General features: G+C 46.2%; 1 protein-coding gene and 1 long non-coding RNA gene across 2 annotated transcripts in view; one reads left to right on the top strand and one right to left on the bottom strand.

Annotated features, from left to right (window-relative positions):
• The first annotated feature begins 288 nt into the window (after nucleotides 1-288).
• Nucleotides 289-1062, top strand: LOC135318977 (uncharacterized). Its single transcript, XR_010377471.1, has 2 exons — nucleotides 289-632; nucleotides 848-1062. It is a non-coding gene; the product is annotated as an uncharacterized LOC135318977 (long non-coding RNA).
• A 7196-nt stretch (nucleotides 1063-8258) lies between these two features.
• Nucleotides 8259-20749, bottom strand: part of IL6R (interleukin 6 receptor) — a 50061-nt gene continuing 37570 nt past the window's right edge. The window contains exons 9-10 of the mRNA XM_031436207.2: nucleotides 15420-15513; nucleotides 8259-10004 (exon numbers count right to left, since the gene is read on the bottom strand). Of these exons, the coding sequence (XP_031292067.1) occupies nucleotides 9758-10004; nucleotides 15420-15513 (341 nt within the window). The 3' untranslated portion in view covers nucleotides 8259-9757. The remainder of the gene's footprint in view (nucleotides 10005-15419; nucleotides 15514-20749) is intronic.

Genomic DNA, 20749 nt, shown 5'->3' with positions numbered 1-20749 from the left:
AGTAGCCAAGAAGAGGAAGCAACCCAAATGTCCATGAGTGGTGAATGAATTAACAAAATGTGGTATATATGTTCAATGGAATATTACTCAGCCTTAAAAAGTAAGGAAATTTCAACACATGCTACAACATGGATGAACCTGGAGGACATTTTGCTAAGTGAAATAAACCAGACACAAAAAGGCAAATACTGTATGATTCAATTATACGAGGTACCTAGAGCGGTCAAATTCATAGAAACAGAAAGTAGGATGGTGGTTGCCAAGGCCCTGGGGGAGGAGGAAGTGGGAAGTTGTATAATGGGTATAGAGTTTCAGTTTTGCAAGATGAAAACATTCAGGAGCTTGTTTACACAACAATAGGAAGGTCCTTACTACTGAACTGTACCCTGAGAAACGGGCAAGAGGGCAATTTTCATGTTATGTGTCTTTTCACTCAGTTAAAAGAAAATGCCAGTCTGTTATCTTGGAGTGATGAGGCACCCAGCAGCCTGGCCATCCAGGTGGCCGGGTGTGACCAGTGGGTTCTCTCCTCACAGCTGAGCCACACGGACTCGAGGAAACAGGAACTGGGTCTGGGCTGGGACCACCCTGGGCTGCGTCTGGCAGGTGTCGTCGTCGTGGGCTTGAGCGAGGTGATTTGACAGGCTGACTGATTCTGACTGGCTTCCAACAAGGGGAGGAAGGTACCAGGCTGATGAAAGGCAGGACATTTCTCTTATCCCACGGCTGGCTCCTTAATTCCAAGGACATAGTCCTACAACAGGACAACTGATATCCCACAGCTGCTGCATTAATTCCAAGGACACACCCCAGGATCTCTTTCTTTGTTCTCTTTCTGCCCCTGAAGTTTGTTTTAGGGCTGAGCTCCAAGGGAGAAGAGAGCCAACAGTAGAAGACGCTTGGCAGCACCGGCATGAAGATAACGATGGCAGAGCCTTCCAATGAGCGACCCCGAGGCCCGATCTGGGGCGGGAGCCGTCTCACAGCTACCTCGCTGATGGCCCCCACTCCAGTGCTTTCTTTTCCTTTCTCTCTGAGCAATAAAAGCAGCTCTTTTTTTCACTTTGCCTCTATTGAAAATTCTTTCTCGGTCGGTGGGCAAAGATCCACACAAATCGGGGGGGGGGGGGGGCCTGCCCACACGCTTGATAGGCTTTCCAATTTGGGGGTCCCTCTATCCGCCTAACAGGCTTAGGCATCCCTCCCCCTGCTTGCGAGGCTTCATCCATGGACCTGGGTGACAATTTTAAGCTCTGATAATCAACATTCGATTACATATTAAGGATATTAAGGAGATTCAGTCTGAGACACGTGGATTATCATTTCCAAAATCCACTAGTAGCACCAGAGTTACTTCCCCCACGTTGTGAATCACATGAGTCCCTGTGTCATCTTGATTCAAATTTAAAACACTTCCTACATGACTTTTTTTTAATGATTCCTTTTGCCTTCTGATTTGTGTGCATAAATAAACAGGATTACTAGTTTGGGTGAATTGAGGGAAAGTGATATTACTTGTGCACATAAAAGCCAATTAGTTCATCAAGGTTATCAACCAGTGTATTGTTGACAAGTGAGAACTGTGGTTTACATTAAAGGATAGTTACAAAAGATGTGTTCATATTCATTTGGGGTTATTTTAAATGGTATATTTGCAAGTGAAATATTCCCCCTAGAGTCCTTGCATTTTTTAAAATAGAAAATGTCAAGGCTTTTAAAAGATTAATACAATGAACCATTCTGTACCCATCACCCAACTTCAACACTGTCTCAGCTTTACCTGTGATGCCCACCTATTTCTTACACTTTTTAATAAACAGTTTTTCATAGGCAGTACAATGCGGTTGAACTATTCCAAAATAGAGGGATTATAACTGTTTAGTGAAAATTTTTCATTAATTGTAAAGATACACATGCTCATGACAAAAAATTAAATATGCATAAAAGAAAAAGGAGCAAATCTGGTCTCGGCAAGTTCCTAATGTTCTCAGAACATTGAAAAACTGCTCACCACAAATTCATGTCCAAGGCAGGCGCCCCTCTGCCCCCAGCTCCTCACCAGCAGCCTCCCTCCACCTGGTACCCTCCCCTTCCGTCCTCACTCTGTTTCCTTATTTCTTTTTTTGAAAAGCAAAACGTGGGGGGAGGAGGAATTAGCTTTATTTACTTTTTTTTTTTAATGGAGGTACTGGGGGTTGAACCCAGGACCTCATTCATGTATGCTAAGCATGCTCTCTACCACTGAGCTACACCCTCCCCCACTCTGTTTCCATATTTCTATCCCTTCCTTCCCTGACCACCTAGACCAGATTAGTCATTTGCTCCCAGAGACAGCTTTTGTTCCTTACTCGTGTAGTTCACCGGGTGGGTGGACTGACGGCATCTTGAGGAAGAGATCGCTTCCTCTGACATCCGGTGGTTTAGTAAACGTTGCTTGAATGACTCTCACCACCGAGAGAGAACCACCACACACAGGGTGGTGACCTTTCATCCTTTGAGAGGGAGTGGACATAATAAGGTTCCTAAATCTTAACTAAAACACAATTTGAGAATGTCCATGAAGTTCATTAAAGTGTAAACCAAGGAAGCAACTGGAGAACACCAAATCATTCATGCAGAGTTCAGAGGAGGAGATGTAGGGCCGATGCAGAGGGAGGGGAAGTGGTTTGGTTTGGTTTCTGATCAAAGATCATTAACCGTAAGTAGCTGCTTACCGACCCTCCCCTTAGTGGTCCATCTTCTCTGTGTCTGCCTATTATGTGAGCAGCGCTGGGGTCTGGTGGCCCCAGGGCCACCCATGGGAGCCCCAGGGACATGCCTTTGTTTGTGGCCCAGATTCCCTGGGTCTCAGCTTCCACACTGACAGGTGTGACAAACCAAATGAGGAACCCTAGTCCATCTCCCCTCGGAGGTGAGTGAGCCAAGGCCCCACCCCCGGGCACCTGGCTTGGGAAAGGGGTTGGAAAGGCAGGCCCATCCTGGTCATCACCCGTGGCTGACGGGCCCCATGACAGGGGATAAGAGAACCAGCCTTGGTCTCAGGCAGACCCAGGTTTGTGGTCTAGTTCAGCCTCTTAACCAGCTTGTTTATCTTAGACCACTATCTTTCCCTGCCACTTGTAAACAGATGAAAACACTTATCTTGCAGCCTCATAAGGATGAGAAAGAACTGTTTGTAAAGCACATGGTGGAGAGACCATAAATGGCAGTCTTTTGTTATTATTTAATTTTAATAGGCCATCTCGACCAAAAAGGGATGTGGGCTTCTAGGTAACCAGTGGGACTGGTGGTGTAGCTCTTTGCTGTCCATGGATTTTGTTACCCAGTTAATACCCACAGTTACAAGGGGCTGTAGAACCTTACCTCCAGCCCTGCGGTCTCCAGCACAGGGACCCTGAGAGCTGGCTGCACAGCAGGCTCATCTGTGGAACCCACACTCACGCAGACAGAAGGCCATTGGTGTGATTCAGAGGGCCTGGGGTTGGAGCCTGAGCGCCTTCTAATCCCTGGACCTGTGCGCGGGAATGACCCGCTGAAGTTCCTTAAGTCCTGAAGTCTGAGGCCCCCACAGCACCCACCTCCTCATAGAATCGATCGTGGTCCACAGCCGCCCTCAGAGGTCCACCACCTTTCTCAGAACCATCTGGGGTCCACAGCGGGCTGATCTGGAATCTCTGCTGGTTGTGGCGACTCCACAGGAACCAAGATATCTCTGGGTGGGCAGAATAATGTGCTGCGGAAGGGAGTGGGTATGTGCCTATGCCCTCCTCCTCCTCCCCGTCCTCTTCCTCCCTCTGAGGTGGGAAGCCCAATAAAAAAGACCAGCAGGACCCCTAGGCAGGGCCACTACTCTCCTGCCAGCACCATCCAGTTCCCTGACCCAGCAGCTGTATCTCACTTTTTGCCTCTGAAAGGGTTTACTTCTAGGAAAGTGGAACTTACCCCTAAAACTCTATTGGTTCCCTAAGCTGACTCCTGATTGGTCCATTTGTAGTACTTCCTTTGCATGGAGCTCACTCCTGATTGGTTATTTCTCTCCCTCCTGATTGGCCCATTTCTACAAAGCTTGTTCCTAATTAGTCAACTTTTGTTACACCTTATTTGCATATGATGTTGTAAAGTGTAAACTGGCAGCCTATAAAAGCCTCTGTAAACCTACAGATGGAGTCCAGAGCTTGGAATGTTAATTCCTCTGGGCCCGCTGGCAATAAACCTGAGTTCTCCAACTCTCCGAGTGCTGCTTGGTCTCTCACCCAGATTCAGGTTGCTGTCACAACTGAGCTGTAACACATTTTTCTGCAACACCTCCTTCCCTCATCTCTGCTGGGCACAGACTCCAGGATGTCCCACTTCCATTGCTCATCATTTAAAAGCCTTTATTGTGCAGCACATACCTTTAAAAACCAAGATAGAGTACAATTGTCCTCCTAACAAATTTCATTCTTAAAAAAGTCGTAATGAAACATTAAAATGCAGCGTCCCATTACACAGCAGGCTGTTTTCTCTGTGGACACTGAGCAGCTTTTTTTTTTTTTTTTAATTAAATGGAGGTACTGGGAATCCAACCCAGGACCTCATGCATGCTAAGCCTGCGCTCTACCACTGAGCTATAGGCCCTCCCCTGGGCAGCTTTACTAAGCATTTTGAAGTTACCTTGGAAGAAACTTCCTCACTGAATTTTATATACTCTTATATAATGAGTTTCATGATTTTTTTGAAAAACTTAATTGTATTCGTATTTTGGATTGCCACCTAACGCTGTTGGTATGAAATAGGACATGGCAGAAGTGGTTCTATTGTCTTGTTCCGGAGCGACATACATTCACAGAAGACAGGACTTTCATAGAGAAAGGAGGGGTCAGTCACTATTTAGAGGCTACTATGGGGCTGGCCGATATGCTCAGGACTGTTTAAGCAACAAGCCACACAGCCAGCCCACCTGGCCCCCACTCTGCCTGAGGAGCTGCCCTGTCCCCAGCCCAGCCATTGCACACCGCTTTTGACCACTTTAAGGCCTTTCAACAGCACACTTTTGCTACTGCAGGATGGCACACACAGTATCCTGCCTCTGGCTTGTGCTGCTCACAGATGGGGAGAATGATTTGGTTTCCTTGTGCCGCAATCAATGAGGAAAATGCTTTCCTAAGTAGCTGTTCCAGTAACTGAGTGTTCCTTGCCAACCACTCCAAGATTCACCACCTGCTCTCCCAAATTCTTCTGGAAAGAGCATCGTAACCATCTCATCCTGACAGTGACGCCATGATGAATGAGGCGCCCTCTTCCACTTCCTGCTCCTTACACCCACCCCTGTGCTCCTCTGCAAGGCCCACACCTGAGCCGCCCTGGGGACATCTGTTTCTTGTGTTGCTTTCTGCAAGACAGGGACCAACTTCAAAAGAGATTGTGGCGTCCTCAAGGAGCTGATGGGCCCTATAGGTGCGGTCCTGCGGCTTTCCTCTGATGGCCCCGGGTAGGGGCTGCGTGGCGGGGCCTCACACTTCAGCTTTCGGTCTGAGTTACACAATTTCCAGGCTTCCATGCAGTTTCCTCCTCCCCAACCAGGAACTGTTTACACAGCAACTCTTATCCCCAGAGCATCCTCAACGATGACTTTCCTCTATTTGGGAGATGTGGGATGGCTGTGTCCCAAGTTTTTCCTACTGAAGACCCTTTTCCACAGCGGGCAGATTCAGCCTAAATCAGATGATCAAGATGATCAGGGTTGCCTTTGTGACACCATTCACATCCCCCGTCCAGTAAACAGTCTTCTGATGAATAATGGCCCTTCCTTTTCCTTCCCCATCCCACATCCATCACCTGATAATGATGTAAACATGGCAGAAGTACCCACACCCCTTCCAGAAACCCCAGAGCTCATGTGGGGAAATACTTTCATAATTAAAGTCTTCTGAGAAATTGCTACTTATTTCTCAAACTTACCTGATTCCTCTTTCCGAGGTAATCTGATCCTGCATTAAGGAGAAGCTCACCCCAAAATGGTCCTACTTAATTTTAAGCCCATCATTCCTCACTCCTTTTCCCTCATTAATCACACAAGTCTTTCCTTTAAATGTCCTGGGTGCCCAAGCATAATTACCTCTCAAGCATATTTTTAGAAATTCTTTATTTCAAAGATTTACAATGTTCACTTTAAAGGCAAAATAGCTAGTAAAAAGAAACAACAACATTGAAAAACATCATACTGACCCTTTGCCCCATATACAAACATTAGCCTTTGGTATTTGCTTTAAGGTGATTAGATTTAAAAAAATAAAAACAAAACTTAAAACTATTATTTCTCTCTCAAAAAAAAAAGTAAAGTTGAGGTATTCTATTTAACGATATGTGAGCTCCATCCAAATATGGTTTCTCTATTAATTAACAGCCTGGCTACATGCTGTTCCAATCCTTTCTTTCTGAAGTAGATCTGCTTTTGAGCATATGTTCATACAACTGACAACATTCCTTAATAATCATTAAGGTTGCCATAGAAACTCGCTGGCGCTGGGGCCAGGCCACACCGAGGACATGATGCTGGAAGGACCTTTAGGGGACGCTCAGGAGTGTCTGGCACGGACCCTGAGCCAGCTGGCCTCCCTTCCAGCAACAGCCCCACTGCCAACGGCTGCACGGGAAGGCTGGGAGCCAGGCTTATGCTCCAAAGAACCACCAATTGTCCCTGCTTCTCCAAATGAAGATAAATTTCTCACCGGCTCTACCTGGAGTTGACCGTCAGACTCCTCCCCAACTAATCTTAAGTGCCGTTGATGAAGCGATATAGCTCAGCACCAAAGCAATCAAGAAAGACATTCCCGAACTTTCTGCAGGAGACCCACAAACCATGACCACTCCCAGCCAGCCCCACTGAGCTCTTTTCACCATCAGGTGGGCTCCCAACTGGTGCCAGCAGCAGATTCCACACCTTGTAATGGTGTGTCATTCCCCCAGGGACAGCAGGGAAATGGCAGAGACTCAGGGGGAGCCCAGAGACTGGCAAACAAACCACAAGGGCAAGGCTCCAACAGGGCAGAGAGCTCTCAGAGTTACCAAAGTCTTTGCAGACATATTCAATGCTACCTCCTTGACATTGAAAAAAAAATTTTTTTTTCATTAATGCTACGAGAATTAATGACCACTTTAATTTAGACCTTGATCTAACATATTTTCAACTTTTCCTACCCAGCAGGATAAGTTGATCATCTTTAATAAAAATTGAGCCAACATTCCCCATCTGGCTGTGTAATGATCACTACAGGCATTAGGTAAGTAGCCTCACTGTTGAGAATAAAAGGCAGTGCGTATGCTGCAGAAACAGAGGTGAGGGTGGATGACCCATGGATTGAAACACACATTCATGACCAGAGATTCGAGGATAGAGAAAGCTTAGGGTGTATCCCTGTGTACACTGAGCAAGTCCTCCAACCCAGAGAAGACAAATATTTTTCCTTCATTTATACTAGCTTATAAAAAACAAAGGGGGGTAGAGCCCTCTTCAATATGAAAAAAAAAAAAAAGCAGTTCCGTTACAATAATAATGAAAGCAATAACAATTTGAAGATCAAAGCTGCCTAGCTCTTAGCAATCATGAGCTATCTGGATTTCACATCTTCCACTAGCACGGCTCTGCTTGGCTCTGCTAATATCACACATGGGTAAAACTCTGTCAAGAGGTAAAGAACCGTGGGCACAGAACCATTCTTTCTTGCAGATTCTCATTTTTTATATTTCCCTTTAACAGCATTTTTGCTGTTCTCAATCAAGGAAACTTTAGAGAAAACAAAATAAAACCGCCTGCCTTTTGTCAACTTAAGATTAGTTGCTAAAACAGCAACAGGACCTGAAATTTACAGACAAAGCCAGCAATGAAAATCAGTGTCTGTCCAATGTTGCAACAGTGTGAACCCGACAAACAGCAAGTAAAACGTGGTCGTTTCCACCCTTTTGCCACTTGTCTAGTGCTGGTGGTTGTTTTTTCTAAAAGGGGAGACTGCTAGAAAAGTTTTGTGGTCTGGTAAAATTTGGGTGGTGATTACATGACAGATTTTAATCACAGCTTCATCCTGGGACCTCCCATGATACTTGAGGGTACGTGTTTGGGTAACCACTAACATCACTGAATTTTCAAAGCCTGGACAGGAAAGTGAGCTGAACTGGTTAGCCCAGTGTCACGGCTAGACATTTAGTCGGCGCTTCATGACTAGCTGAACTGAATCACATTCAAGGAACTAACTAAAAGAGGAAGGCACCAAGGTTAGGGATTTTTTTTTTTTTTTTTTTTTTTTAATGAACCTCTTCTGATAACCGAGGGCTCCTGGCTTTCAGGGTTGGGGATTTTCAGCTGACCTGCTTGGTAATCGTGGGAGGCTGGCTTCCCAGCACATGACTGTTGGGCACGGTTTCCTTCTCGACCGCCTGGGGGAGTAGTAACAAGCTGCTTTTCCGCTAACTTAGAGAAGACATAGTCTTTTTTTTTTTTTTTTCTCCCTTCACTTTTTAAGGCAAAAATAAAATTTAGAATGAAACCAGCCTCTTCTCTAATAGGGGAAAATCTTTTTTTTTTCTCCTCCTTTTTCACTTGACTCAGTTTTGTGCTAAACAAAGTTATGATGTTTTTCCCCCAGGTTATTTATATACTGACTCTTCCACCCTCTAAAGATGAAATAGTCAACAGTTCTTTAAAAAACCAAATTAAAGTACATTCTTGCCAGGTTCTTTTGTCTTTTCACATAAATATTATCTTCCCCAGTTACTCAGGCTCAGTTGAAAACAAAATAAACAGCTGGAGTAAGGCAGTTTTGATTCCACCCCTGGCGTCCCCCCCTGATGCTAGCTCTCCTCTTGGAGGGCAGGGTGGGGAGGACGGAGAATGTTGGTTTGCAGAGCCCGCCGTCCCCCTCGCGATGCTGCTGCAGAGAAGCATGGAGGCCCTGTCCCCAATCCCCTCCTTCCTCTTGGCTCCTCTCCTGAAGTCCTGGGATCCAAAGAGGGAAATCGAGCCAGTGCAGTTGCTTCTGGATTCAGCAAGTGCCCAGGACAGTCATTCACATTTAGGAACAGGCTAGTGAGGAACTAATCATAATTTCATTTCAAACCATCAGACCCTGAGATACTGTTTACCCCACTTAGCAGCTTGTCTTCAGATGTGGGGAGGAAAGGTAGGTGAGACCTTCCCCCAGCCTCGGTGGTTTAAGAAAAGCCATCCTCAGGCCTAGAAAAGCTGAACTGTGAAGGCACTTGGGTTTCAAGAATTTGAGCTGGCAGATGAAGCTGTGTGGTGGGCCAGTGGGGAGGCACCTAGGGAAGTGTTTGGCTGGAAATCCGTCCCACCTGCCTGAGGGTGCAGCCCCTGAAGATGCGTCCAGGTGCACGGGCGGCTGGCAGCCTGTCCACCCCAAGTTTGGGGGCATCCGAGGCCTCTGCAGCAGCCCGGCTCTGCCTACCTGAGTGTCCAGTAGAGTCTTGACACCCTTCTCTTGATGAGGGCCTGAGTTCATTCTAACCCCTGTAAGCAGGGCATTTGGGGAGGGGTGGTTCAAAAGCCCAACCACCTCTTCCTTCTGATCAGACGCAGCAAACCTTTTCACCCAGGCGTAGAACCTCCTGGGAGGCCCTTCTGGAAAGGTGAAGCCCGGGGCCCCGTGCACCTGAGATGAGCTGGAACGGCAGTGAGGAGCGTCTTTTGCTAAGGCGGCTTGTGCTTCGTCACCGGCACAGTGCAGCGGGGCCGACCCCCGCCCGCCTGGCGCCGCCCGGCCGGCTATCTGGGGAAGAAGTAGTCTCTGTTGCTGACATCGTAAGGGCTCTGCGGGCCCCGGGCATCTGGTCGGCTGTGCCCTGAGGTGTTGTCAGACCCGAGGCTGCTGGGGGACACGGGTGGGGAGATGAGGGGGACGAGCACGGGGGTGGGCTTGGGCCTCTCGGGGACCAGCTGTCCCAGCGAGTACGGCGGGTGCATGCTCGTCTTGCCTTCTTTCAGAGCCTGCAGCTTCCCCGTCTTCTTGAACCTTCACACAGACACACAAAGACAAACCACACAAATGCTGAGTTCCCTCTGTGACCAACCAGAGGAAAATACCAAGAGCTGGCTGCCCTGGTGGCCTGGCATTGCCGGGTTTCAGCTCCAAAGAGTGAGCACTATTTATTCATCAACTGCTTCATTTTTTTTTAAAATCAAGCAATTTTATTTTTTAAATTTTGTTGGGAGGGGTTAATTAGGTTTATTTCTTTCTTTATTTTAATGGAGGTGCTGGGGATTGAACCCAGGACCTCGTGCGTGCCGAGCATGCACTCTACCACTGAGCTATACCCTCCCCCCTCGTCAACTGCTTTTTGTCACCAGGAATTACACAATCCTCGGAAGAGTTAGGGGTTTCAAAAACACCCCAAGAGAGTGGGGAGGGTACAGCTCAGTGGTAGAGTGCATGCTCGGCCCGCACGAGGTCCTGGGTTCAATCCCCAGCACCTCCATTAAATAAATAAATAAACCTAATTAACCTCCCGCAAAAGCAACAACAACAAAAAATACACCCCAAGAGAATAAGTATGTATTGTTGGTCCAATTTACCACTGGGGAAACTAAGGCTTTGAGTGTCCCTTTATAGCACCGGCAACTTAATTTGTTCTGTCCCCTAGGGTGCCCACAGGGACACATCATCAGTCCCAAATCCATTTACTTAAAAAAAGAATATTCTTTCAGCAGGGAAGGAAAATGGGCCTCCAGGTCAAATTAAGGCTAGCCAGAGGCAGATAATTGGCAACTGCCCTAAACAGCAGGGAAAGGGCTGTGCAGCTCCCTCTACAGCCTGTCTCTTCCTCCAATATTCCCACTGTCCCCAGTTCTCCCTCCACCTCTGGGTCCCCTCCCACCATGCTGGCAGGTTCTCACAAATTCAGCCGTGGGCACCACTTGGGCACAAGTGACTCATCTGACAGGAAAGTCGATGTTAAACAGGAAGAAGATAGACATCTCTCTGATCACAGCTTCGTTCACGCTGCTTCACTCTGGGCCCAAACCCAGGGCTCAGTAAGTGAGAAGAGTCACTTGACAGCCCAAAGAAAGATGAGATGGTGATAACGATCTTCAAAGGTACAGTCAGGTCTCCTCCCTGAAGGGGCCCGTCAGCCGGGCCGGGGCAGCACATCTCCCCCATCCTGCTCCCCACGTTGTCACCTCCTAACTGATTGCCCCCTGACCCCAAAGTGGGAGCAAGGTGGTCTCCCTCAGTTCCACCAAATGTCAGCTACTCCAGGAAGGGCTGGGAGGGAAGAGGGGAAACCAATGTCAAAAACAAGGTTTGGGGATTTTCCTTGGGTTTCTTTTTATATCGACAGGCTATTCCTGTCCTTGTTATGATAAATAATTGATAGTTGGCTCCAAATCTACCATTGGCTCTTAGCCTGTTGTCCAAGTGGAATAAACAATCTGCAGAATGTTACTTGGGCTCGCCATCCAGGCACTGCACAGGAAGGGAACACAGCAGGGATGCTTACTGGAGCTGCGCGGGGTCCCTGGGTGGAATCCTCCTCCCTCATAAGAGAACTGAGGACAGAGTCAGTACACTCTGGATTTCAAAATATTCGGACTCTCTGACCCAAGAATTCCATTTTTGGGAATATACCCTCAGGAAAGGGCACAGATATGGAAAAAGCTTTATGCATAAAGATGTTCAACACATTATTGTTTATAAAAGCAAAACAACAATCCAAATGCCCAGTAATAGGCTGGATAAATGAACTTGGGCATATCCACCTAATGGAGGAGTCTGTAGCTAATGAAGGTGAGGTTTACAAAGCATTTGTAATAATGGGAAGATGTGCTCATGTTATAACTAATGCTAAATTTAAAAGGCAGGATTCAGAGTTGTGGATACAGAATAATCAAGGCTACATAAAAACAAACAAAGAACTACGCAGAGGAGAAAGGCTCAGAGGAAATTCATCTAAATAGAAAGTGTTGTTGATCTGGGTGTCGATGGCATGGATGTGTTCACTCTGGAAATTCATGTCGCTGTACACTTACGACATCTGCACTTTTCTATGTGTCTGTTAGGCTTCGATCACATGTACATTTTAAAAATTAACAGTGGCTGTCTTTGCATGTGTGAATTTTTCCCCTTCTAGTCAGTATTTAGCAAATAATCATATATCACAAATTTTAAGTATCTTTTGACGTTATTTAACCAATATGGAAAGCAGTCTCTGTCTTCAGTTTTTTTCAAAGCAACTGGATGGGTAACTGAGAAAGAGGAACCTTCCTTCTTTTGAAATATTTTGAAGAGTGAATGAGACCTTTTCTGCAAATCACTAAGCTCCAAGGGGCCTTTGAAACCAGGAGCCTGGGGTGCATCCATACCTGGCATTGCCCTGTCCTGGGCAGGGGTCTGAGCAGGGGCTGGGGGCTGGGGAGGATGCAGGGCAGGAGGAAGGAACAAATTGCTGAGCTGTCAGACTTCACTTGCACTTTTCACCTATTTTACATACTTGGGCTTCATTATGTTTTGTTTAAAGATAAGGCAAGGTTCTGGGTGGGAGGGAAATAGCTCTGGTAGAGCACATGCTTGGCTTGCATGAGGGCCTGGGTTCAATCCCAGTACCTTCATTAAAAATTTTTTTTAATTTTTAAAAAAGGTTTTTAAAAAGATAAGGTTCTACAGCTGAAAGAATTAAAAAATAAAAAGCCACTCATGACAACCCTTAACCATGGAGGTGGGAGAGCGTGATTTTAAAATACTAAAATGAGACAATAAATTCAATACAAAATGATTTGAATCACAGACATACGCATAGGAAGTTCTCACCTAATGGTGGTAGCCATTCCAGATAAATGTGCAGGAAAGGAATGCTCTGCTATGAGAATCCTATTTTCCCAGTGCCAGAAGCAGGAGGGCACAGGGAGCTGGGTGGGGAGAACTGGCCCCTATAAGTTACAATATCCACTTAAGAAGATGGTACAGCTTTTTCAATAGCACATTTAAAGTTTTAAAAATTACTACTGATATTGCTGGAAAAATATTTAGGAAAACACTGTTTTGCTTTGCTTGAGACACAAAATAAATGTACTAAAAATAAAAATGTGATGTCACAGACTGGCGGGCTGTACTCCCACCGTCTCTCACGTTCTATCTGTGTCATCCGGCCACCCAGTGTTCCAAGTGGCCCAGCCATTCTGGCACCCCAGGCTCCCACTGCATCTCCACATTTATACTCTTTTCTTGACATGGGGGACTTTGGGAGTAGAGGTTTTGTTCATTGCTTGAAATAACTGGCCTCTTTCCAAATAAATTTGCCTTATTCAGGAGAAAATGGAAATTCATCAGGCTAGGAAATAAATTACTGTTATGTTCTCTCTGCACAGGGCACAGTGCCTTTGGGGACTCTGGTTGTGTAGCAACCAGCCATTGTACAAGCACCAACAGCACATTAGCAGACTAGCTCTGTGATGAATGCTGTGGCCGGTTCCCAGCCTAACGTCCCTCTCTTAGTGGTTAACAGCACACCAAGATGGCGCCACTTGTTAATGGGGCTACTGGCCAACAGTGGACTGATAGGACCAACTGGGCCCACTTCTTAGGTGACAGCAGGCTAGCATGGTGGGCAGGGACTCTCAGCACATGAGTTCTAGTCCTGTCTCTGCTATTAACAAGTTGTGTCCTTGGGCAAGTCTGCTTGCCTCTCAGGGCTATTTCCTCATTTGCAAAATTAAAGTGTTCGACTAAGTGACCCCTAAGATGCTATCCAAAAAGCACGAGATTTGGGTTTGGATCTTGGCCTTACCCTTACTAGCTGTAATCACACCATCTCTTTCAGCTTTAGTTCCTCATCTGTCAAGTGGAAATCATGAGATTTACTCTATAGGGTCCGTGGTGGGTTATGAGAAAGGTCTTCTGAAGCCCTAATGATCTAGAAACACAGAAGTATGTGCCTGAGGTGAGGCAAGGAATCCCTCAGAAGGCAGTAGGAAGACCTCTGAAAGCTGGCATGGCCCCTCTCTGGCCCAAAGGGATGGAAGACAGTGAGTTCTCAGCTCTTCCAAGGAGTTACTTCCACTTGTTCAGAACCTTATCTTCTGCACACCCTTTGGACAGCTTGCTCACTACTTTATTGGAAAATCAAAGCAAAAACAACCCTGAACACAATTTAAGTTGTCATCTTAATGAGCCTCCAACCCAGACCACGTGGTAGTTGAGCTATTTCAGGGTCACTGTGAGACTCCAACAAGCTAATGTGTAGAAAGTTCTCTGCCAAGGTCTTACCCCTCCTTCCTAAACACCCTCAAAGACCACCTCTCACAATCACCAGCTGGAGTCCCTGAAAGTTACATACAAGGGAAGAGACAGGAAGAACAGAGTGACGTTTCTCCTCTTCTTGTATTATCATTGTAATTAACCACCATCCAAAGTCAGGGCCCAGCCTGATTGGTTTTTGGGCTTTAGCATATGCAAAATTGCCAGTTCCCGCAGTAAAATCGTGAACATTGGACATTTTCTTTGTTGTCCATTCACTGGGAGCACTGTTAGGCGATTCCTCTGCCAACTTGGGGACGAATGACAAAACAAATGACCGAATAGAGAGAGACTAGGATGAAATAGGCATGGTGCTACCGTGACCAGGACACCAACTGAGCCCTCACCCGTGGTGGTTCCGCCCCATGACCGGGGGAGGGCACCAGGACAGAGCAGTTAAAGGTGACCCGCTAGGTCTGCTGGTTTTGAAACATGGAATATTCACAAAGAGGTCTGGCCAGGCACCTCCGAGTTACCTGTGCACATGTCTCTGATGTGGTGCGTCTCACACTTGAGTCATTTTAGGATGTGGTTCTTGGCGGAGAGGAAGGGTCGCTTTCATGTTGCAGTCCCAGGGCCCAAGGTGTTTCTTCAGTGTCTAACATGCACTTTCTCCCTCTGGTTTTCACAACCGGGTTTTTCTGCACTTCTCCTCCTTCTCAGCTCCTCCCTCCCAGCCCCTTTCTCAGCTCCTCCTCTACACAACTTTCAACGTTGGGACCCTGGAATTCCACAGGTTCTGTGGACAGCCTTATCCCCATCCTCTCCCAGGGCCCCAGCTACCACCTGCATGCTGACAACGATCTGCATTGTGTTTCCAGCTTGGGGTTTCCCCAGTAGTACCAACATGTAATCATCACTTTTCACTCAGTTGTTCCTCCTCCAGGGTTTCTCATCTTAGTGGATGACACTCACCCTCTGCCTGATGGCTTAAGCCAGAAACTTGCAGGTCAGACTTGACTCTTCCCTCTCTCCTCCACTCTTCTCATCTAAGCTGTCTTCAAATCTTGTCAATCCTACCTCTAAAATGTATTTTGAATCCACTCCTAGCTCCCCAATGCCGTCCCACCATCCCAGCAGAGACAAAGCTAGATGAGAAACAGGAGGACCACAGGGCCACCCTCGGACCCATCTCACCGGAGGACGAGGGCGATGCAGAGGAGCGTTCCGAAGGCCAGGCTCCCTCCAGCCACCAGGAATGCAGGCAGTGGTACCGAAGTAGACTCTTGCACTAGGGAAAAAAAGGAGAAAGTAGAGGAGCAGGAGGAAGAGGAACAGAAGAAAAGAAGAGAAAAAAACCACTCAGCTGGTGCTGTCAAAACCTCAAAAGAACCTCAGCCCTGGCGGAGGAAACAGCGCTGTGTCAACCAGCAGGCCCCTTGATGGTTCGCCAGTTTTCTGGCAACTTGAGAAGAGTTGCCCCCCGCAGACTCTGACAGATCCCAGGATGCCACCGCTTGGCGAGAGGTACACCGCAAGCTCAGAGCTTCGGAGCTCCTGCGGCCAGCCACAGACTCCCACTCACTTTCAGGGAGGCTTTGCTAGTGGCGTTCAGCCTGCCCCACAAGGCACCGAGGGAGGCTTGGGGGACCTGGCCAGGGCAGCTCCACGGAGGACGACGCCAGCGGGGCTCAGGCACTCTAAATCAAGTATTTGGGAGCAGCTTTCTCCATTGGGGTAGCCCTTCTCGCCCGTCTCCCGACTTGGTGCTCAAGCCCCAGCCGTATGAACATTCCATCTTCCTCACGCCATGTTCTCTCTCCTCCCAGACCTCTTCACACTTTCCCTCTCCTCCAGAATGCTCGTCCCACCTTCACAGCATGCCTGTGCTGTCCAGTCCCTACTTGGCCTTTGGGTCTCACCCAAGGTGATGTCGTTTCCTTTGAGAACTGATGCTGCTCCATGCTGGCTACGTGCCCCTCCTGGTTACTCCTGCAGCTCCCCCTGAATCTGAGCTCCCCGAAAGCGGGGACCACATGCATCTTTTTCTTACACTCTTACACTCCCAACTGCTCACACGTGCCCTGCACAAGGCAGGCTCACCAAAATATTTAGTTGAATGAATGGAAACCCAAACTAGCTTCAGAAGCAGCCATGTCCTCCCACAGAAAGCTCCTCCCAAGGCTGCCAGAGAGACAGCCCAGGCTGGACAGAGGGTACATCTACGCAAAACCATCATCCTCTGGGAACACAGATGCTTGCAGTCTCATGGACTTGGCATTCAGGCTCTTCTGCCCCAAGTGGTACCCACTGCTGATGAAGATGGTACCTGCCAACACTTCAGGGGCCCAGTGGATACAGACTTTGTCTTGAGCCCCGACTGGCAGTGGGCACTGACCACAAAGAGGTCTCTCCCAGTATGTCCTACGTCTCTTGGCAGAGACAACTATTTTCATACTTGGCTTACTCATTTACTAATGTTTCGTCATCCTTTGTATTTGTTCCTTCCTTCAGTCAACAAATATTGAGTGTCTGTCGTGTGCCAGCCTTTGTTCTAAGCCTTGAAAATACAGACAATAGGATGACAGAAAAGCTCCTGGCTTCTGGGATCTTACGCTCCAATCAAGGGAGACAAACAAATAAGTATATAATATGATGTCAGTAGTGACAAAGGCAACGATGAAAAACAAATCACAGGAAAGAAGCAGAGTGACAATAGGGGGTTCTGTCAGATTGCGTGGTCGAGAAAGGCCTCCCTGGGAAGGGGGCAGTTGAGCAGAGGCCTGGATGTATAAAGGTGCTGGTCAAATGGAGGTCAAGGGAAGAGCATTCAGGCAGAGCAGGGAGCAAGTACAAAGGCCATGAGGTCGAGCGTGTGTGGAAGAGCAAGGAGGGCAGCGCGAGCGAGAGTGAGACTGGAGGAGGCGAGGTCTAAAGACTGGGGGCCTGACCCCATGCAGACTGGAGCCTTTCTTAGGTCTTTGGCTTTTACTCTGGAGGAGATGGTGTTGAACCAAGGAGAGCTTGGATTTGTGTTTTCAGAGGCATTCTAGCTGTTGGCTGGAAAAGGTTCTTTTGGGAGTTAAGATGAAAGGCCAGCAGACCGGCAGGCAGATCCTCAAGTCCTACAGGAGGAGGGACAGCAGCAGCTGGACCAGGTGTTGGCAACAGAGGGGGTGAGAAGGGGTCAGCTCCTGGACATGCCTCAAGGTGAAGGAGGATTAATAAAATGGCCACACTTAGGCTAACAGGGTGCTTATTCTTATGCTTACCCTCAAAAACGGTCAACTGACCTGACTGACCGGTTGCTACTCACAGCTCCAGGCCCACTGTTCAAACTGAAGCTGTTGACCTTACTGTGTCTACCTTATTCCAGTAACCAAAAGCTATAATCATGCTTGGTCTCTGAGTCAATCTCCAGGGAGAAGGTCACAGAGCTGTAACCTTACAAAGTAGGCTGAATACCAAGAAGACTTGAGTGCTTACGAGATAAAGAGATCTAAGCGCTGGCCTGTGCAGAACTGGTCACCTGGAGGCATCATGACGTCATTCTAAGTCTTCTGATGAGAAAATGATTCTGTTGATGGTTATCGATGTTTTATTGTTTGAGCGATGGCTATATACCCACCCCACCCCATCCCCGAGGTGGGGTCACAGTGTTGAAGGCATCAGCGTGCTGTGAGTCCCCTTTGCCCAACAGAATAATAAAGCTGCCTCTTTTGTTCTAAGCTCCAAGGCCCGGTCTCTGAGTTATCTGGCTCGTCAGGGACGGGGGCGATCTTTTGGCAACAAATTCATGGCGCCCACACGAGGAACAAACCACCCTCCTTTCTAAGAGGGGCTTCAGGTTCCACCCTACTGCCAGGTCAACAAGGTTCAAACGACTGCCCCTCCGGGCCGACGGGAGGGACAGCAGAGAATGGGGCCCAGTGCCTGCCAGGGCCCCTTTTGCTCTGGGGAGCCCTTCGCCCCTTGCCCTTCCACCAGTCCGCGGACCGCAGTCGCCCGAACTAACTCCTTGGAGGAAGAAAAGATGGCTGTTTCTTCTGAAGCATCGCAGGCCTAGGGTAAGTTCCCATGACAACCGAGGCCCCTCAATCGCCTTGAGAGTTCTCTAATTAGACAAGCAGGGAACTCTCATTTGCATTTGAAATTGGTACCCATTTGTAACAGAGATCTCGGGCTGAGAGGACTTGGAAGTGAAGGTATTTGTAAGGTTGGAAATTGAATTTGTTTTAATTTATCATTTGTAAGTTTGTGCTTCCATTTACCGATGAAGGCCTGGTATTGCAACCTGAAATTTGTATTTGTACTTTGTAGTTTGTATTTGAAATAAGTTGCTATGGGGGGCACGCCGTCTGTTCCATCTAATAGCCCACTGAGTAAAATTTTGAATGACTGGTCTAGTTATAGTTAGCCACTTATGACTAAGAAAAAGATGGTATTTTACTGTAATACTGCTTGAGTAGTGTACACTTTAGGCTCTGGGGAACGCTGGCCTGAAAATGGGTTGTTATATTACTACACCATTCTCCAGTTAGAACTGTTTTGCCAGAGAAAAGGTAAATGGGAAGAAACACCATATACATGAGCCTCTATGAAAGCCCACAATGAGGAAGGAAGCAAACCAGGTACTAGATTGCTGGCTCAAAGACAAGTAGAGAAAGAATATAAAAATGAACAGAGAAAGGTTACCAGACAAGTGAGGGAAGGAAGAAAAAAGAACAAGCACCTTCCGATGTCATGGTCACCCAAGGAATCATAGACGAGGAAGGTAATGACTGACAGGCCCTGGGGCTCTTGGCCACGTTAAAGACCCCATAACAATTGCCACCCAAGAGCCTCGGGTGCAACTGACAGTGGAGTCGCAACTAGTGGGCTTTCTAGTGGATACTGGCAGAAACTTCTGCCAATGACTCAACTGCTGTTACGACCTCTGGAATGCAAATTTTGAGGGAGGAAGTAAGTAATTTGGAAACAAATAGAAATCTTAAATGCCTTCTATAGAAGTCAGTAAAAACGTTTAGCTATCTAGACAGGCAACTTTGATTTGCTCCATCTGCCAAAAATCCAATTTGAATCCAACCTCTTGTAACTGATGAGTTTTACATTGTTGTACCTGATGCATGGCTAAAAGGTTAAAGTGGGAACTATGAGGTCTCTGTGTTCGTGTCTTTGTACGTATCTGTATGTGCGTTGTAGATATGTGGCACTGCCAAAATTAATTTGTAAAAGAGTTCTATTTAATTGGCTTAAAGAAAATTAAATACTTTTATAAGTACTCAGGAATATAAAAGAAACTGGCCAGAAGGAAAATCAGGTTCATATGATCTAAAAAATACTCAGTACTGAATTGATATCTGGTATTTGAAGCTAGCTTAAGCTTATTGGTTTGATTAATATAGACATGGCTTTAGATTCATTAATGTTAAACATAAAACTATTATTGTACTTAGGTTTAATAGAAGTCCAGTAAGACCTTGTCATATCTGTTAAAATTTGTCAGCAAGAAGAATAACTTGGTATAATATTCTTGTAAGTAACTTAAAAGCAAATGAGAAAGAGCTTTTGGGTAAACTCTTTAGGAGTGAGTCTTTCAGGAATGTCTATTCAAATGATCTCCCCAGGTATTTGGTAACTTGAAATTTTAGAGTTGTGCTAAATTAAGTTAAATGATGGAAGTTTATTAAATAGCTAGGTCATTCTCAGATAAAATAAGATATCAAAACATTAATTGCCGAACATTGACTTCCTTTTACAGAGAAACTAAACTTATTTAGAAATGGATATTAATAAATGTTTGGTGCCACCCTGAAATATTCTGTACTATTAAGAGAAACATCTCAGTATGCTAGGAAAGTAAGATGAATGTTTTCAGTGAAAGAAGGTATAAGGAATGGAATTATATTTTGTTAATGGAAAAAGAGTGACTTTGTCCTAAAGCTGGTTGCTTTTGAATGAAAAAGAAAAGAAGGGACAAAATAATATAGATACAGAAAATTGTGGAAGGTTTGTGGAAGAGGAACCCTGAGAAAAGAGTTTTGTACATGGTTGGGATTGGCTAAGTTTAGAATAAATTTAGTCAAGTAAATGAATCTTAGAAGTAAGCTGGTACAAGACTAGATTTGGTTCTCTCTCTCTCTCTCTCTCTGTTAAGAGGACAAAGTTTTCTTAAAATGTTAATCTGCATTTAGTAATAGATTGTAAAGTTTCTTTTACTCCTTAAGTGATCTATTCTGTATTTACCTTTGAAATATTTTATTGTTAATGAATAAGCAACGTTTCACAGTGACCTATGCTTTTATCTGACCAAGTGTTTTGAAACTTTTTAACAAGCTTCCCAAATATCAAATTTTAATCAGAATTCTTTTGCCCTCCAGCTAATTCTGGGATGCTTCAGAGGGCCACCGAAACATCCCAAAGAGAGATTTTAAACTAGTAAGTTTCATTTGGTAAGTTAAGTTACATGGGAAGTACTGTCAAATGAATAATAAATCTTCTTAGGTTATAGTGTATGAGAAAATATT

This window comes from Camelus dromedarius, chromosome 23 (genome assembly GCF_036321535.1).
Source record: "Camelus dromedarius isolate mCamDro1 chromosome 23, mCamDro1.pat, whole genome shotgun sequence".
Taxonomy (NCBI): Eukaryota; Metazoa; Chordata; class Mammalia; order Artiodactyla; family Camelidae; genus Camelus; species Camelus dromedarius.
The sequence above is the reverse complement of the archived record's forward strand: the minus strand, read 5'-3'. Positions and strand labels throughout refer to the sequence as shown.